Source organism: Nomascus leucogenys, chromosome 17, assembly GCF_006542625.1.
Source record: "Nomascus leucogenys isolate Asia chromosome 17, Asia_NLE_v1, whole genome shotgun sequence".
Taxonomy (NCBI): Eukaryota; Metazoa; Chordata; class Mammalia; order Primates; family Hylobatidae; genus Nomascus; species Nomascus leucogenys.
This window is the reverse complement of record NC_044397.1, coordinates 74801725-74820894: the sequence shown is the minus strand read 5'-3', so window position 1 is coordinate 74820894 and position 19170 is coordinate 74801725. Positions and strand designations below refer to the sequence as shown.

Here is a 19170-nt window from a genome sequence, read left to right as displayed (position 1 = left end):
GACATCCACACCAAAAACCCATCTGTATATCACCATCATCAAAGACCAAAAGTAGATAAAACCACAAAGATGGGGAAAAAAACAGAGCAGAAAAACTGGAAACTCTAAAAAGCAGAGCACCTCTCCTCCTCTAAAGGAACGCAGTTTCTCACCAGCAACGGAACAAAGCTGGACAGAGAAAGACTTTGACGAGTTGAGAGAAGAAAGCTTCAGACGATCAAACTACTCCGAGCTACAGGAGGAAATTCAAGCCAAAGGCAAAGAAGTTAAAAACTTTGAAAAAGAATTAGACGAATGTATAACTAGAATAACCAATACAGAGAAGTGCTTAAAGGAGCTGATGGAGCTGAAAGCCAAGGCTCGATAACTACATGAAGAATGCAGAAGCCTCAAGAGCCGATGGAATCAACTGGAAGAAAGGGTATCAGCGATGGAAGATGAAATGAATGAAATGAAGCGAGAAGAGAAGTCTAGAGAAAAGAATAAAAAGAAACGAACAAAGCCTCCAAGAAATATGGGACTATGTGAAAAGATCAAATCTACGTCTGATTGGTGTACCTGAAAGTGACGGGGAGAATGGAAACAAGTTGGAAAACCTCTGCAGGATATTATCCAGGAGAACTTCCCCGATCTAGCAAGGCAGGCCAACATTTAGATTCGGGAAATACAGAGAATGCCACAAAGATACTCCTCTAGAAGAGCAACTCCAGGACACATAATTGTCAGATTCACCAAAGTTCAAATGAAGGAAAAAATGTTAAAGGCAGCCAGAGAGAAAGGTCGGGTTACGCACAAAGGGAAGCCCGTCAGACTAACAGTGGATCTCTCGGCAGAAGCTGTACAAGCCAGAAGAGAGTGGGGGCCAATATTCAACATTCTTAAAGAAAAGAATTTTCAACCCAGAATTTCATATCCAGCCAAACTAAGCTTCATAAGTGAAGGAGAAATAAAATCCTTTACAGACAAGCAAATGCTCAGAGATTTTGTCACCACCAGGCCTGCCCTAAAAGAGCTCCTGAAGGAAGCACTAAACATGGAAAGGAACAACCGGTACCAGCCACTGCAAAATCATGCCAAATTGTAAGGACCATCAAGGCTAGGAAGAAACTGCATCAACTAATGAGCAAAATAACCACCTTAACATCATAATGACAGAATCAAATTCACACATAACAATACTAACCTTAAATGTAAATGGGCTAAATGCTCCAATTAAAAGACACAGACTGGCAAATTGGATAAAGAGTCAAGACCCATCAGTGTACTGTATTCAGGAAACCCATCTCATGTGCAGAGACACACATAGGCTCAAAATAACTGGATGGAGGAAGATCTACCAAGCAAATGGAAAACAAAAAAAGGTGGGGGTTGCAATCCTAGTCTCTGATAAAACAGACTTTAAACCAACAAAGATCAAAAGAGACAAAGAAGGCCATTACATAATGCTAAAGGGATCAATTCAACAAGAAGAGCTGACTATCCTAAATATATATGCACCCAATACAGGAGCACCCAGATTCATAAAGCAAGTCCTGAGTGACCTACAAAGAGACTTAGACTCCCACATAATAATAATAGGAGACTTTAACACCCCACTGTCAGCATTAGACAGATCAATGAGACAGAAAGTTAACAAGGATACCCAGGAATTGAACTCAGCTCTGCACCAAGCGGACCTAATAGACATCTACAGAACTCTCCACCCCAAATCAACAGAGTATACATTTTTCTCAGCACCACGCCACACCTATTCCAAAATTGACCACATAGTTGGAAGTAAAGCACTCCTCAGCAAATGTAAAAGAACAGAAATTATAACAGACTGTCTCTCAGACCACAGTGCAATCAAACTAGAACTCAGGATTAAGAAACTCACTCAAAACCTTTCAACTACATGGAAACTGAGCAGCCTGCTCCTGAATGACTACTGGGTACATAACAAAATGAAGGTGGAAATAAAGATGTTCTTTGAAACCAATGAGAACAAAGACACAACATACCAGAATCTCCGGGACACATTCAAAGCAGTGTGTAGAGGGAAATTTATAGCACTAAATGCCCACAAGAGAAAGCAGGAAACATCCAAAATTGACACCCTAACATCACAATTGAAAGAACTAGAGAAGCAAGAGCAAACACATTCAAAAGCTAGCAGAAGGCAAGAAATAACTAAGATGAGAGCAGAACTGAAGGAAATAGAGACACGAAAAACCCTTCAGAAAATTAATGAATCCAGGAGCTGGTTTTTTGAAAAGATCAACAAAATTGATAGACCGCTAGCAATACTAATAAAGAAGAAAAGAGAGAAGAATCAAATAGATGTAATAAAAAATGATAAAGGGGATATCACCACCTATCCCACAGAAATACAAACTACCATCAGAGAATACTACAAACACCTCTACGCAAATAAACTAGAAAATCTAGAAGAAATAGATAAATTCCTCGACACATACACCCTCCCAAGACTAAACCAGGAAGAAGTTGAATCTCTGAATAGACCAATAACAGACTCTGAAATTGTGGCAGTAATCAATAGCTTACCAACCAAAAAGAGTCCAGGACCTGATGGATTCACAGCTGAATTCTACCAGAGGTACAAGGAGGAACTGGTACCATTCCTTCTGAAACTATTCCAATCGATAGAAAAAGAGGGAATCCTCCCTAACTCATTTTATGAAGCCAGCATCATCCTGATACCAAAGCCGAGCAGAGACACAACCAAAAAAGAGAATTTTAGACCAATATCCTTGATGAACATTGATGCAGAAATCCTCAATAGAATACTGGCAAACTGAATCCAGCAGCACATCAAAAAGCTTATCCACCATGATCAAGTGGGCTTCATCCCTGGGATGCAAGGCTGGTTCAACATACGCAAATCAATAAATGTAATCCAGCATATAAACAGAACCAAAGACAAAAACCACATGATTATCTCAATAGATGCAGAAAAGGCCTTTGACAAATTCAACAACCCTTCATGCTAAAAACTCTCAATAAATTAGGTATTGATGGGACGTATCTCAAAATAATAACAGCTATCAATGACAAATCCACAGCCAATATCATACTGAGTGGGCAAAAACAGGAAGCATTCCCTTTGAAAACTGGCACAAGACAGGGATGCCCTCTCTCACCACTCCTATTCAACATAGTGTTGGAAGTTCTGGCCAGGGCAATTAGGCAGGAGAAGGAAATAAAGGGTATTCATTTAGGAAAAGAGGAAGTCAAATTGTCCCTGTTTGCAGATGACATGATTGTATATCTAGAAAACCCCATTGTCTCAGCCCAAAATCTCCTTAAGCTGATAAGCAACTTCAGCAAAGTCTCAGGATACAAAATCAATGTACAAAAATCACAAGCATTCTTATACACCAACAACAGACAAGCAGAGAGCCAAATCATGGTGAACTCCCATTCACAATTGCTTCAAAGAGAATAAAATACCTAGGAATCCAACTTACAAGGGATGTGAAGGATCTCTTCAAGGAAAACTACAAACCACTGCTCAATGAAATAAAAGAGGATACAAACAAATGGAAGAACATTCCATGCTCATGGGTAGGAGGAATCAATATTGTGAAAATGGCCATACTGCCCAAGGTAATTTATAGATTCAATGCCATCCCCATCAAGCTACCAATGACTTTCTTCACAGAATTGGAAAAAACTACTTTAAAGTTCATAGGGAACCAAAAAAGAGCCTGCATCGCCAAGTCAATCCTAAGCCAAAAGAACAAAGCTGGAGGCATCACGCTACCTGACTTCAAACTATACTACAAGGCTACAGTAACCAAAACAGCATGGTACTGGTACCAAAACAGAGATACAGATCAATGGAACAGAACAGAGCCCTCAGAAATAATACCACACATCTACAACTATCTGATCTTTGACAAACCTGACAAAAACAAGAAATGGGGAAAGAATTCCCTATTTAATAAATGGTGCTGGGAAAACTGGCTAGCCATATGTAGAAAGCTGAAACTGGACCCCTTCCTTACACCTTATACAAAAATTAATTCAAGATGGATTAAAGACTTACATGTTAGACCTAAAACCATAAAAACCCTAGAAGAAAACCTAGGCATTACCATTCAGGACATAGGCATGGGCAAGGACTTCATGACTAAAACACCAAAAGCAATGGCAACAAAAGCCAACATTGACAAATGGGATCTAATTAAACTAAAGAGGTTCTGCACAGCAAAAGAAACTACCATCAGAGTGAACAGGCAGCCTACAAAATGGGAGAAAATTTTCTCAACCTACTCATCTGACAAAGGGCTAATATCCGGAATCTATAATGAACTCAAACAAATTTACAAGAGAAAAATAACCCCATCAAAAAGTGGGCAAAGGACATGAACAGACACTTCTCAAAAGAAGACATTTATGCAGCCAAAAAACACATGCAAAAATGCTCATCATCACTGGCCATCAGAGAAATGCAAATCAAAACCACAATGAGATACCATCTCACACCAGTTAGAATGGCCATCATTAAAAAGTCAGGAAACAACAGGTACTGGAGAGAATGTGGAGAAATAGGAACAGTTTTACACTGTTGGTGGGACTGTAAACTAGTTCAACCATTGTGGAAGTCAGTGTGGCGATTGCTCAGGGATCTAGAACTAGAAATACCATTTGACCCAGCCATCCCATTACTGGGTATATACCCAAAGGGTTATAAATCATGCTGCTATAAAGACACATGCACACGTATGTTTATTGTGGCACTATTCACAATAGCAAAGACTTGGAACCAACCCAGATGTCCAACAACGATAGAGTGGATTAAGAAAATGTGGCACATATACACCATGGAATACTATGCAGCCATAAAAAATGATGAGTTCATGTCCTTTGTAGGGACATGGATCAAACTGGAAATCATCATTCTTAGTAAACTGTTGCAAGGACAAAAAACCAAACACCACGTGTTCTCACTCATAAGTGGAAATTGAACAATGAGAACACATGGACACAGGAAGGGGAACATCACACTCTGGGGACTTTGTGGGGTGGGGGGAGGGGGGAGGGATAGCATTAGGAGATATACCTAATGCTAAATGATTAGTTAATGGGTGCAGCACACCAACATGGCACATGGATACATATATAACAAACCTGCACATTGTGCACATGTACCCTAAAACTTAAAGTACGGTAAAAAAAAAAAAAAGCGAAAATATAAAAACAAGGGACTTAGAATTGCAAGTCTCAAATTGAGCAAAAAAAGCAAGTTACAAAAAGCATAATGCTGTTTTATGGTAGCATTTATTTAAAATTTTAAACATGGAAACAGTACTATATGTTGTTTTAGAATATACACATATATAGTTATATAGAGTAAGAAGATGCCTAGAAATGAAAAATACCAAACTGAGGATAGTGCTTTCCTGCTGGGTCTGAGAGAAGGGAATGTAATCATGTAAATAACAAATGAATATAGCTTAGAATGGAACATACGTAGATTGATAGACGTTTATGTGAAGAGGACCTGGGGTTTTAAATGATTACTTTCTCATGATGAGCCAGAATTAACTGGTTGTAAAATAAGGAGTACTCATGTTAGCTCGCAAATAGATACTATTCAGATATATTATGAATTAACACATCTGGAGTATTTTATTTGATTCTCAGAATTTTGTTTTAAGAGGTTTTCTGGTAGACACAGTGGAACTTCCAAGGCCAAGTGGTAGAGAGCAGACTGAAAACAACGTCTTAAGCCAAACTGGCTATATATATTTAGAGAACAAAAGTCTTAATCGCAACTGAAATTCAGATATTTGAAAGAACCTGTTGATGTGGTACTCTACCTTTTTTCTTTTTAATTTCGTCTACCACTTTTACCTACCAAACCAACCTATCTGGACATGAGGATGATAAATGTTAGTTTTGCCCTTCAGTATATTAACCAAGTCTTGTAGCTTTGCGGCATATACAAATTTGAAATACGTCACCAATGAAAATGTTGAACAGGTTGAATCCTGCTTGGGTAACTTGCTAGCTGTTAGGCAAGTAATAGCTAGTTACCAGACCTTGATTTTGTCACCTATCATGGTACTGTGAAATAGAACTTTCTACCATAATGGAAATGTTCTATATCTGTGCTGTCCCCTAGAGTAGTCGTGAACCATGTTGCTGTTGAGTGCTTGAAATGTGGCTAGTGTGACTGAGGAACTGGATATTTTTATTTTATTTAAATAAATCTTAAAGTGTGTGGCTCTTGTCTACTCTGTTGGACAGTGCAGATCAACAATGACAATGATCATATGCACCCTAGTATTTAGCTTCTAATAAAATAAGATCATAAAATACTTCATAAATACAAACGATTTATGGTATATTTATTTGTGTATGTATATGTATTACATGGTGGGATAGAATTTAAATATTCAATAATCACATATAAATATAGCTTTAAAATGATGAAATATTGGCAAGGATTAAAATTTAAAAGCTGTTTTTTATTACATTTATAGGTGACATGAACAGGTTGATAATGTGCATAAATGAATAACTGTTTTGAAAAGAGAAATTATCCAAATTTTTCATTCAGTTTTGAATATTGGTAAAGTGGTAGTTCTTCAGATTATCTTTTGGAAGTAGTTCTGTTAGAACTTTAAAGTACTTTATAGCATAATTTTGCAAAGGTTTTTTTCTTAATCACTTAGAATCAAAATATAATAAACATTCTTATCTGTTGCTTGCATGTATGCCAAATATAATTTAAAATGCTGATTTTTTTCTGTAAAATATAAAATCAAGAAGTAAGTATTTTTACTGTGGCTGTCATTGTATAAATAATTAGTATAAGTATCTCAATTTTTCTGGTTTTGTTCTTTTCTAGCTGCATAGATGAATGGTTTGAAGTAAATAGATCTTGCCCTGAGCACCCTTCAGATTAAGCGTCAGCTTCCTGTTTTATAGGTAATTTTTTTGTAATTACTTTTTAAAGCGTTAGCCCAAATTATACATCCTAAACCATAATTTTTATTCATTTACTCATTGAGGTGCATGAGTGTGTATGTGTATGTTTCAGACACTTAGGATACTGCATAGAAAACTTACATTAAAAATATTGTATAATTCTAATTGTCGGCTGGGTACGCTGGCTCAGCCTGTAATCCCAGCACTTTGGGAGGCCTCAGGCAGGTGGATCACTTGAGGACAAAAGTTCAAGACCAGCCTGGCCAACATGGTGAAACTGTCTCTACTAAAAATACAAAAATTAGCCGGGCACGGTGGTGCACACCTGTAATCCGAGCTACCCGGGAGGCTGAGGTACAAGAATCACTTGAGGCTGGGTGTGGTGGCTCACACCTGTAATCCCAGCACTTTGGGAGGCCCAGGCAGGCGGATCACAAGGTCAGGAGATTGAGACCGTCCTGGCTAACATGGTGAAACCCCGTCTCTACTAAAAATACAAAAAAAATTAGCTAGGCCTGGTGGCGGGCGCCTGTAGTCCCAGCTACTTGGGAGGCTGAGGCAGGAGAATGGCATGAATCCAGGAGGTGGAGCTGGCAGTGAGCTGAGATCGTGCCACTGCACTCTAGCCTGGGCAACAGAGCAAGACTGTCTCAAAAAAAAAAAAAAAATCACTTGAACCCAGGAAGTGGAGGTTGCAGTGAGCCGAGATCATGCCACTGCACTCCAGCCTGGGTGACAGAGCGAGACTCTCTCAAAAACAACCAAACCAAAAAAATAATAATTCTAATCATTTAGTATTATTATGTGCCAGGTGTTGTTGTAAGCATTTTACATCTATTAGTAACTCGTCTAATTGTTACAATAACCCTTTTGAGCTCAGTACCATTACTACTCCTATTATGCAGATGAAGGAATTAAGGATAGAGAGGTTAAGAAACTTGACTTTTCAAGGTCAGATAACTAGTTTGTTGGTGGGGATGAAATTTGGATCCAGGCATTCTGGTTCCAAATACTGTTCTTAGCAATTTTGCTCTTTTTAGGTAGGAACATTTTCTTCAAAAAGTCGCATCATAAATTTATTCATTCAATTTAATCATTCACTTTTATATCTTTAGCATGTAATACAGTGCCTGTCTATATAGTAGGCAAAAAATAGTTGCATTTTACAACTGAAAAAAAAAAACTAGTTTTGTTCACTGATTTAAGTTTTTCATGGTTCTGCGTTGTCTGAAAATGTTTAGTGAATTGAATGCTGACCTCAATTGGGTATTTTCATAGGGCTTTTTTTCACATTTCGCAAGTGCATTAAATTGACATCATTTAGCTTTGAAAAAATAAAGGTTAACTTAATTGCTGTCTTCAAATATACAAAAAGCTTTTATGAAAAGACTTGCAGAGATGATATAAAGCATTGGATTGTTATATCAAGGCAGAGAATTTTAGCTAATCCTAGAATTGTTTCAGGAGTTAGAGTCTCTTTGTTCAGGGACTCAAGACAGTAACAGCAGGCTTTTCTGGGAGGCTGAGACTGATGGCAGGGAACTAGACCAGTTGACATCCAGAGGTCTAATCTTGTATGGTCCCCCCATTTCCTTTTATTTCAATAACTTCTCTTAAATTCGAGAATTAAAGTGTTGAGGTAATAAACACACTCAAGGAATTCTGTTGCTGTGTTGGTGGAAGATGATTTAAGAGTAGCAGATTAGAATATTGACAGAGAAGATTTGAGATAATAGCAGCAATAGCACCTGAAATGAGAACTGTAGTTGAGTGTCATAAGACTACGCATGTGCGTGTGAAATGTGGAAGCTTTGGTAAACTGTTGAGTACTAAAAGACTGTCAAATTTTAACCTTTCCTGTGAACTTACTCAGATCATGCCTTGACACATTTAAAATATGAATTGAGGCTGAGCACTGTGGCTCACACCTGTAATCCCAGGACTTTAGGCGCCTGAGGCCAGATGATTGCTTGAGATAAGGAGTTGGAGGCTGCAGTGAGCTATGAACACACCAGTGCACTCCTGCCTGGGTGACGTAGCAAGTCCCTGTCTAAATAAATAAATAAATAAAATGTGAATGGAAGTAAGAATGCTAGGTAAGAGAAGTATAGTGGTGGAGTGGTATTTTGAATATATGTGCACATATGTTTTTATTTCACCATAGAAAAGGTTTGGAATGCCTTCATTTTCACCTTATGTTTGAGACAAAATGAAACTGTGGCTAAAATTATAGAAGCATTTTAAGGGAAGTACTGAAAACTGATGCTAACAAAATGAAATTTTTGTCTTAGTATTTTACATGCCAAAGTAATACATCTAAATCCTTCATCTATAGATAAAATTTGTCTTTTTAGTCTTTCTTAGTGCATTTTGGGCTGCTATAACAAAATACCTTAGATGAGTAATTTATACATGACAGAAATTCAGTGCTCACAGTTCTGGAAGCTGGGAAGTCTAAGATCAAGGTGCCAGCCAGTAGATTTGGTGTCTGATGAGGGCTCATTCCTCATTTATGGCACCTTCTGTGTGTCCTCACGTGGTGGGACAACAGATTCCCTCAATCTTCTATAAGGATACTAACTGCATTCATGTGGTCAGAGCCCTCATCACCTAATCATGTTCCAAAGGCCCCACCTCTTAATACTATAGCACTGCAGATTAGGTTTCAACATAGGAATTTTGGGAGTACACAAACATTTAGACCATAGAGCTGCTAAGCTTGTTTTTTTTTTTTTTTTTTTTTTTTTTTTGGTGAGGTGGAATTATATTGTATAAATTTTTTTTCTTTCATCGGCTGAAGTTTTCCTTTAGTGTCACAGTGAGCTTATGGGATATGTGGAGCATACATCTCATCTCATAGCTCAAATGCATATGTCTGTTGGTCTTCAACAACATTTCCATTTTCTTATGTTACATATGAGTGTTGTATTTGCTTATTTGTTTGTTTTCGAATATAGAACCTGAATTTGAAGCTAGCCTACTACATGGGCAGGGTGAACTCTGTTAATCAGGTGCCTACAGAAATCTAAACCAATGGAGTCTGCTTCTGTGGGTCTTGAAGAGTCATTTTTATGAGTTTATAGACATGGAATATCTTCACTCTTGTACATTTTTGCTTCTGTTCTTATTTATCAAGTGATAAATTTTTGTATACTTTTTAATAGTCCTAGATTAAAGGTATATGGGTTTGAGGGGGATTCAGTGTTGTTAAAACATTTCGTAAGGCACTATGTAGCCATAAAGCTCAACGTTTCTGATACCCTTCAGCCTAAGAATGTAATAGTCAACCCAAAATAGAGAGACATGAGTATTTGTGGTCTTGATTAGTTAGAAAATTGCTGTACTTATTTTGGGGTATTTAGTTATTTGGGAGAAATATTTTAAATCTCCGTGTGTGTGCATTCTTTACTTGGGTGTAGTCCTTATTGTGAGAGGGGAATGACTTTGTTATGTATTTTTTGTGACTGAACTTTAATTGATCCTTCTGTTTCTTAATCTGTTCTTCTCCAGATCACTGATTTTATGAGTTTTCAGAGTAGTAAGTAAGGGTATGAAAACTTAGAGTAACTAAAGCAATGTGCATGGGGAAATCTGTTTTTACACAGGTTTTCTTGTCTTGACAAGATGCTTGAAAAACCAAGAGGATATGAAGATCTGTCTCTGGAGAAACAAAAACGCAGGCATACTCAGCCAGAAATCTGAGTTTTGTGAGACTTGGTAATACAGAGATGGACAATCGTACTGGGGTAAAAAACCCTGCTGAAGAGAGGACAGTGACCACAGAACTCAGTGTACCAAACGTGCATACAAAGGACACACAGGGATTTTGAAAATGCTGCACATCCCTTAATAGTCATCTACATAGGTAATACTGATAAACATTTTGTATTCAGACGCCAAAGTTAACTGATTTAAAAGTTGATTTACTTTTTATTAAGTTCTCCAGAGCTGCACAACTAGTTATGTTTTGATTTGTTTTATTTTTTAATTTGGGGTCTCTTTGTTTTCCCCAACATAATGTTTCTGCATTCATCTGTTCTTAAATTGAAAAACATATAATTTACTTCTTATAAATTAAAGTCTTAAATGTGAAACCAAGAAATGTAATCAAGCAGTAAAAACATTATCTGAATGTAGACCATGATCTCAAGTTCTTCCATTTTTTCCCCCACAAGTGGAAAATAGACTTCTACATAGGAAAGCTAAAATGTTAATATTTTTAAATTAAAGGTTTAATATCAGAATGCAGTCCAAAGAGCAAATCACATTACATAATTACATTTTAATTAAATATAGAATATTCTACTGAATTGCAATTTATTAAATATTCTTATCCTCTTAAAACTGCTCAGCAGTTAATCAGCAGTGAATCATCTTGCAGCTATGCAACTTAAAAAAATACAGATTACCAATTTCAACTGCTGCCAGCTAAAATAACTGTTTTAACGGGTATCTTTTGTTTGTTCTCTTCACTTAATTATTTTATTGTGCTTTGCATCTCCAGGCAGTTCTCTCACATTTGGGTAAAATGTTTAGCAGGCTGTAAACTTAAGAAAAGGGTACAATAAAATTTTCTGGAGTAGATGTTGGAATTTGAGGGAGATTTTATATACCTTCAAAAACTGTAATTTAATTGGGATGCCAGGTTTATAGCAATTTGCATCTTTAATTTTCCAGATAATCTGGAGGTTAGCATTTGATAAATGATTTTTTAAAGTAGATACGAAGATTTTGTTAATTTATAATTTATTCATGTTTTATTACTGTAATTGAAAATGTTATAGACACTTTTAAATTCAGTTTGTGTAGAAAGAAATGTGTTAAACAAAATTATGTTAATAAATATTCCCACATAATACATCTGAATGGTTAAAAATACTGGAAGAATTGTCAGGGCTATAATAGTGAATGTCTTTTTTTTAAATATCAAAAATATAGATAAGTAGGTTTTGTGTTTTCAACATAGGGAAAATGTTATCAGTGAATAGGTGGTGTACTTTACTTGGTATAACTGAAAGTTGCACAGTAAGTACTGTTTCCTTATTTTAATCTTTCTTTACTCATAATGTATTTAAGAATTTGCTGTTTTATTTAACGCTGCTACTCTTAATCTTCTCTAACTTTTTTCCCCTACTTTCTTGCTTCTGTTTCACATTTTTTAAAAGGGCAAGTACAGGAGCAACTGCTGCTACCCAGAAAAATGTGTGTATTATAAATAATTAAAGAGTTTTTAATTGCTTTCTGTATGATTCCAGATCAGATAACATTTTCCCTGAAGTTATGCTGTGAAATGCCTTTTGTTATGCTGCAATTGCTAAAGGAATCCAAAACCTCCATTGTGACAGCTGAAGGCACAGTTTAATAGGTGCTTTTTAACTAGTTATGGAAAATATTCGTCCCTTAAGGAAACGATTCTTTTTCTGGTTTTTTTTTTTTTTCTCTTACCATGAAGTCTTAATTTGAATTCATTTTATTTCACATTTTCGATTTTGTAAGCTTTCATACCCTCCTGCCCAATCCCCTCAAGTAAAACCTCTTAGAATGTGAATAATTGATTCATTTTCTATTTCTAGTATACTCTTGTGATGAGAATTATTTTGTTGTCCTCCATTCTTAAAGGAAGAGATTTATTACAGCTGTGGGGATTAACTATATTCTCCTGGAAGTTGATTTTCTGATAGGTTAATGCAAAAGTCATTGCAAAACCTGCCATTACTTTTGCACCAATTTAATAGTTCACTTGTTTAGTTTTTAACCTATATTGGCTTAAATTCACTTTTTAGCCCCTCTTTGTCATAAGGTTCTGTGCTGCATTTGCTACAATAGAAGCTTCTATGGTTTTAAAGAAAGTTCAGTGTTTGTCAGTGTCAAGTGCTACTTGATTATTATATTTGTCTAGAACAGTATTCACTTAAATCTGTTTATAGCAATCCCTTTTTTGACAAAATTTACAAAATTGGCATTTTTACTTTAAATTCAGTCTCTATCAGTGACTTCCTAAAAAGAGCAACTTAGAAATTGGGGGAAAAAATGTTTTTAAAGCCCAAATGCTCCAGTTTTTATTCAAAGTCAAAGTCGTTATTCTGGAAAATACAAGTAATATTCTGTATAATATCACTTAAAATATTTGTAAATCTATTATGCAAACACTGAATAGTATAAATAAGATATAAAATCACAATAGATATTTAAATACTGAGCTGAAACTACTGACAACTAATTATTAAGGGGGGTACAATAAAGATTGAAAGCCTAGGTTATCAAGTTGGTTTTAGCTTTCTAGAATCTTTGTAAATACTCATGTTCAAATAAGATCACACGTGCATATATAGAAAGCAATATGTTCTGAAATTTTACTTTAGTGCCACTGTTTGTCCATAATGGATTTATTGCCAATTTTGAATCCTCATCTTACTTTGATCTGGCCTTTTTTCCCCCCCTTGCCAGAATGTTTAGGAGAAAGTAAAATTATTCTGTTTTACTTTGGCTTTTTGCCAGAGATACAGACTAAGAATAGTCTGAATATGTGTTTTTCAGATCTGGTTACAAGACGGATTATAGATTGTGTTTTAGAGCAATGTTGTGATTGAAATATAAATAATGGTATAACTTTTTTGTGTTAGCAAAAACAACATTAAAAAGGTTATGTTACATAACATGTAGGTTTTGGTTTCTTAGTGCAAGTCTTACATTTCTTTTAAATGTTATATAGTTATTTCCGTTTTCACTCACTAGCTACTTTACTAAAATGTAGCCCCAAAATGACGGGCCAGCCTCAGCATATCTGCCATATGTATTTCAAAGATTACAGTCTGAATGAATTAATGAAAATGGCAGGTTCCTTTTCAAAGTTTATTTGACTCACAGCCATATTGCTAAGTTTGGGTATAGTGAAGTTAAGAACAATCACTTAAATTAATATCTTATAGCAAGATATACTGATATTGTTTTAAATGAAAAAGACTGTAAATTCAATGTAAATATTACCTAACTTTATGTACCAACTTAGGAGAGTGGGAGAGGGGAATTTTTCAAAAAATAAGCTATATTTGAACAAAGCATGAAACTCTTGTTGTTTTAAAATTTAAGAATAATTGAATTTACCATCTAATTGGCATCCGTACTGTGCACTGATAGTAATATCCAAATCATCTTATTCTTTCATAGAGGAAGCTCTCATATAAATCAAATTGCTGAGAACTATATAAAACTACATAGAGGTAAATGGTGCTTATTAAATATGAGTATAGTTTGTTACTTGCTGGAAGTCTTCTAATTCATTTGGACCATTTTCTTACCCTGAGGTGAACTCAGTATCTATTGGCAATGAGTGGTTAAATGTGAAGTGCCCTTGTTCAGTGTCCCTTGTTCCTGTACAGGTATTTTCTTAGTTAAAAAAAAAAAAAAAAATTCTAGCATGTCAACATTTGTCTTTGGCCTATTGCCTTTTTTCTGAAGTGTGTAACTTCTGATTTTTTCTTTGCTATGTTGTGAATAATAGTAGTTAAATTCTCTGTTTTACTATCTACTTTTCTTTTCTTCCCAGATCATTTCGTTCTAAAACTAAATTGTTTGGTTTTCTTTAGAGGAAATTGCTACGTGGTATACTCGTAGTAGTGATTCATATTCAGGAATAGCTGGTAAACCTTTCTAGGTAGTAACTTATCCAAACAATACTTTGAGTGTCATATTTTGTGAATGCCTTGCTTAAACTAGGAAACTGAATATTCTTTTTAAATCATATAATTCCTGTATTAAATGTGAGACACACAGTCTCCAAAGTCACCTGATTCTCTGTGGAAAATGAAAGGCATTGAAGGAAACCAGATATGTTAATACTTAGTTTTAGTTGAAAGTGCAACATTACTGTACTTAGAGGAGGGGGTTGGTTTATTTTTAGATATTTAAGCTACCATTAATTTTAGACCAGTGGCTAATAATAAGAGAGATTTTTGGTTGCTTATTTATGGAGAGACAAAGAATAGCGTGGCATAAACAAACATCCCAGAAATAAATGAAAAATTTTAAGTGATAAAATTGTGTTTTCTATGAGCCAGTGTTGTACATGAACCAACATTGTGTTTCTTAGCTCTGACCTGTACAGTGAGGTACCTGTCAGGACCCCTAGTCCTGGCACTGGAAATGACAAAGTTCTCCTATTACTAAATTCTCATGCCTTTTCTGACTTAGTAGGTTGAAATTGGTAGGTACTAATGATTTATGTTTGATAAACTTAAAGTTCTGCTTATATCCTGTTACCGGTAATTCTGGTACCAAAATCTCAAAAGGTTTGATTATTAGTAGCATTTTGAGTACCTATGTGCATATAATACAGTTAGCAGACCCTTATAGAGGCAAAAGAGATTTTGGAATTTGGTGATCCTGTTCTTTATTACACTAGCCTATTACATTTTCTTTCTTTATAATAACCGTTTGTGAGTTTCATTGAAAATCGTGGCTCTATTGCTTTATTCATGGTTTCCACAACTCTTTCTGTAACACCTTAATTTTCTCTCTTAGGTATTTTCCTGTTAAATAAGGTATCAAAAGCATCAATCACAAGACAGAGAAAACGTATTAGGAAAAACTTGTATTAGTATATTCTAAGCTGAAATGGAAAAACTCATTATTCATATTTTAATAAATAAAACTCCCAAATGATCTTGCTAAATTATCCCATTATTTAGAAGTAGAAAATAAGAGAAGAGTGCTTTCAGGGAAATTTGTCATATTCTCCCTTCTACCTAGAAGTTGACAATGAATTGCAATAAAACTAAGAAATAACTGAATGCTGAAAAATACCATGAATTAATGTTATGGCTTCTTTATTTTTGTATATCCATTCCCACAAAATTGAATTTAAGATTATTAATGAAAATTCTATAATAAGTAATAATGCTTGTATTAGTAATGGGCAAAGAAGTCTCTCTTTGTTACAATAACCATTAGTAAAAGATGTACTTTGACATTTCTGATGTAAAACCTATATGTAAATGTTGTCATTGAAATATGATTGGACAGCTGTTAAGTTTTGGGGAGCGTTCTCTGCTGAAAAGACAAGATGGCGCTTGACGGACCACAGCAGATGGAGTTGGAGGAGGAAAAGGCAGGCAGTGGACTCTGCCAGTATTATCTGTCCAAGATTGAAGAACTCCAGGGTCAACTGCAATATAAATTGGATGCGGGAAAGCCACAAGGAACAGTTCTGAACTCCAGGTGCATTTGCAGCTGATTTTGAATGATAAGACCCAAAACCTCTGGAGGTGGCAGGTGCACAGGAATGAATTAAATGCTAAAGTGTGCCTATTACAGGAGGAGCTACAGCTGCTGCAGGAATAGGACTCCTGTGTCAGGGAAGTAGTCCAGGCCATGGATAAGAAGAAAATGTTGGTCAAGGTGCATCCCAAGGACAAGTTTGTCGTAGATGTGGACAAAAATATCAGCATCAGTGATGAGACTCCCAGTTCCTTGGTGGTTCTAAGAAATGACAGCTACACTTTGTACAAGATCCTACCCAACAAGGTGGGCTCATTGGTGTCACTGATGATGGTGAAGGAAGTACCAGATTCGACTTATGAAATGATTGGTAGACTGGATAGGCAGATCAAGGAGATCAAAGAAGTGATCGACCTGCCTGCTAAGCATCCCGAGCTCTTCAAGGCACTAAGCATTGCACAGCCCAAGGGAATGCTGCTTAGAAGACACTGTTGGCCTGGGCTCTGGCTCATCATAGGGACTGTACCTTTATTCATGTCTCTGGCTCTGAATTGGTACAGAAATTCATTGGGGAATTTCTGTGATGGCAGAGAAAATGCTCATCTGTGATCTTCATGGATGAAATCAACTCTTTCGGCTCCTCAGAGCTGGAGGGAGATGCTGGAGGGAACAGTGAAGTGCAGCAGACGATGCTTCGAGGATGGCTTTGAGGCCATCAAGAGTATCACGGTTTATCCTGGCCACTAATACGATTGATATCCTGGACTCGGCACTGCTTTGCCCAGGGCACATTGACAGAAAAATTGAATTCCCACCCCGCAATGAGTAGGCCTGGCTGGACACTTTGAAGATTCATTCTCAGAAATGAACCTGACCCAGGGGATCAACCTGAGAAAAATTGCTGAGCTTATGCCAGGAGCATCGGGCTGAAGTGAAGGGCATGTGCACAGAAACCGGCATGTATGCCCTGAACAGTGAGTCCATGTCACTCAGAAGGACTTTGAGGTAGTCCAAAGTCCTATCTCATGCCAAAGGACATGCCAAAGGACAGCGAGGAAAAACATGTCCATCAAGAAACTATGGAATTGAGTGGACATCCTTTGTCTGTATCCCTACAATAAAACTCAATGGGACAAGCAAAAAAAAAAAAAAAAAAAAAAAAATAAAAGTTTTGGGGAGGGATGATCTGCTAGCGTATAATCAATAACTTTTAAAATTTAGCTTGTATTTAGTAACGCTTCATTATGTTTTGAAAAAAAAAAAAGTAAAAAGTCTTTTGAAGCACAATTTTCATGATGTTAAAGGTATTGAGTTTCCTAGTGTAAGAACATGAGTTCTGGAAACAGTCTTAGGGACACTGGGCAAGATAGAGGCCTCCCCCCCTCCCCCCCCACCAACTTTGTTTGTAAAAAGAGATAATACTGCCTACATCAGGGTTGATGTGAGGATTAATTAGAAAAGTACATGTATGTAAGCACCAGACACACAGTAAACACTTAATAATGTTAGTGGCTAGTGTAAACAAACATATTTGTGCCCATTTATGAATAACTTTAGTATTCTCTCGAGTCATGAGGTGTAGTAGTAATATCTAAGACCTTAACTGAAGTGTTTGAAGAATCCTAGGTATAACAGAGAACATTATGGGTGCTGATTTCCACTCTCACTAAAACCCAGTGACTTTACTATATCAGCACCTATAAAGCACTACTTGATTCTGCAGATTGTATGGACCAAGAATGTAGATATAAGACAGCTGATCTCTAGGAACTGAATTTTTAGTGAGTAAAGCAAGCAAGCATGTAATAGAGAACAATAAAAGCTCTGGTAGACATATGTACAAGGTGTTGTAGAGGTACAAAGGAAAGTTATTCAGACTCGGCAAGAGAGTGATTAAACTTAAGTATTTAAGAACAAATAGAACATAGCTCTAGGGGATGTGGAACATGCAAAGTGGAAAGTTTGGGAAGAGTATTCCCAAGGCAAAAAGCTTAGCACATACAAACATAGGAGGAAAGCAAGACACTCTTACAGAGTTGCTATGCTTTGGGAGGCGGAGGCTGGCGGATCATGAGATCAAGAGATTGAGACCATCCTGGCCAACACAGTGAAACCCTGTCTCTACTAAAAATACAAAAATTAGCTGGGTGTGGTGTGCGCCTGTAGTCCCAGCTACTCGGGAGGCCAAGGCAGGAGAATTGCTTGAACCCAGGAGGTAGAGGTTGCAGTGAACTGAGATTGTGCCACTGTACTCCAACCTGGCAACAGAGCGAGACTCTTGCCTCAAAAAAAAAAAAAAAAAAAAAAAGTTGTTGGCCAGGCACCGTGGCTCACACCTGTAATCCTAGCACTTTGGGAGGCCGAGGCAGGGTGGATCACCACCTGAGGCCAGGAGTTTGAGACCAGCCTGGCCAACATGATGAAACCCCATCTCTACTAAAAATAGAAAAATTAGCTGGGCGCGGTAGTGTGCACCTGTAGCCCCAGCTACTTGGAAGGCTGAGGCATGAGCCCAGGAGGCGGAGGTTGCAGTGAGCTGAGATTGTGCCACTGCACTCTAGCCTGGGCAATAGAATGAGACTCTGTCTCCAAAAAAAAAAAAAAGTTGCTATGTCTGAAGAGGTAAACAGGTGATAAATCATGAAGAGATTTGTGTCTTAAACTATAATTGGAGGATTTCAAACAGGAAAAAGATAATCACATTTATACTTAAGGTTAGAGGGGTATGAGACTGGAGGCAGAGAGACCTGTTAGAAAATTTATACTAATTCAGGCAAGATGATGAGGGGCAGAACTAAAGCAATGAAAATAGGGAAAGCAAGTACAGAAGAACAAAACTTAAAGATTTAGAGAGCATCTGGGACAAGTTCTAGTTGTCCATTCTATTGCCAGTGCTGCAGAGTCCAGAGGCAGCACAGTGCATCACTTGGTGAGGGAGTTCACAAGAGAGAACCAAACTAGCTTTTGTAACAGACCCATTTGTGGTAACTAACCCAGTCCCTTGATAATAACCAT

General features: G+C 36.8%; 1 protein-coding gene and 1 pseudogene across 2 annotated transcripts in view; both read left to right on the top strand.

Moving 5' to 3' along the window:
- The window catches only part of ZNRF2 (zinc and ring finger 2), a 95025-nt gene extending 82837 nt beyond the window's left edge, over positions 1-12188 (top strand). The window contains exons 4-5 of the mRNA XM_003270479.4: positions 6860-6939; positions 10545-12188. Of these exons, the coding sequence (XP_003270527.2) occupies positions 6860-6917 (58 nt within the window). The 3' untranslated portion in view covers positions 6918-6939; positions 10545-12188. The remainder of the gene's footprint in view (positions 1-6859; positions 6940-10544) is intronic.
- Positions 12189-16000: 3812 nt separating this feature from the next.
- On the top strand, positions 16001-18232 carry LOC100602540 (annotated as a pseudogene). Its single transcript, XR_122165.4, has 2 exons — positions 16001-16090; positions 16162-18232. The product of XR_122165.4 is annotated as a 26S proteasome regulatory subunit 8-like (transcript).
- The last annotated feature ends 938 nt before the right edge of the window (positions 18233-19170 follow it).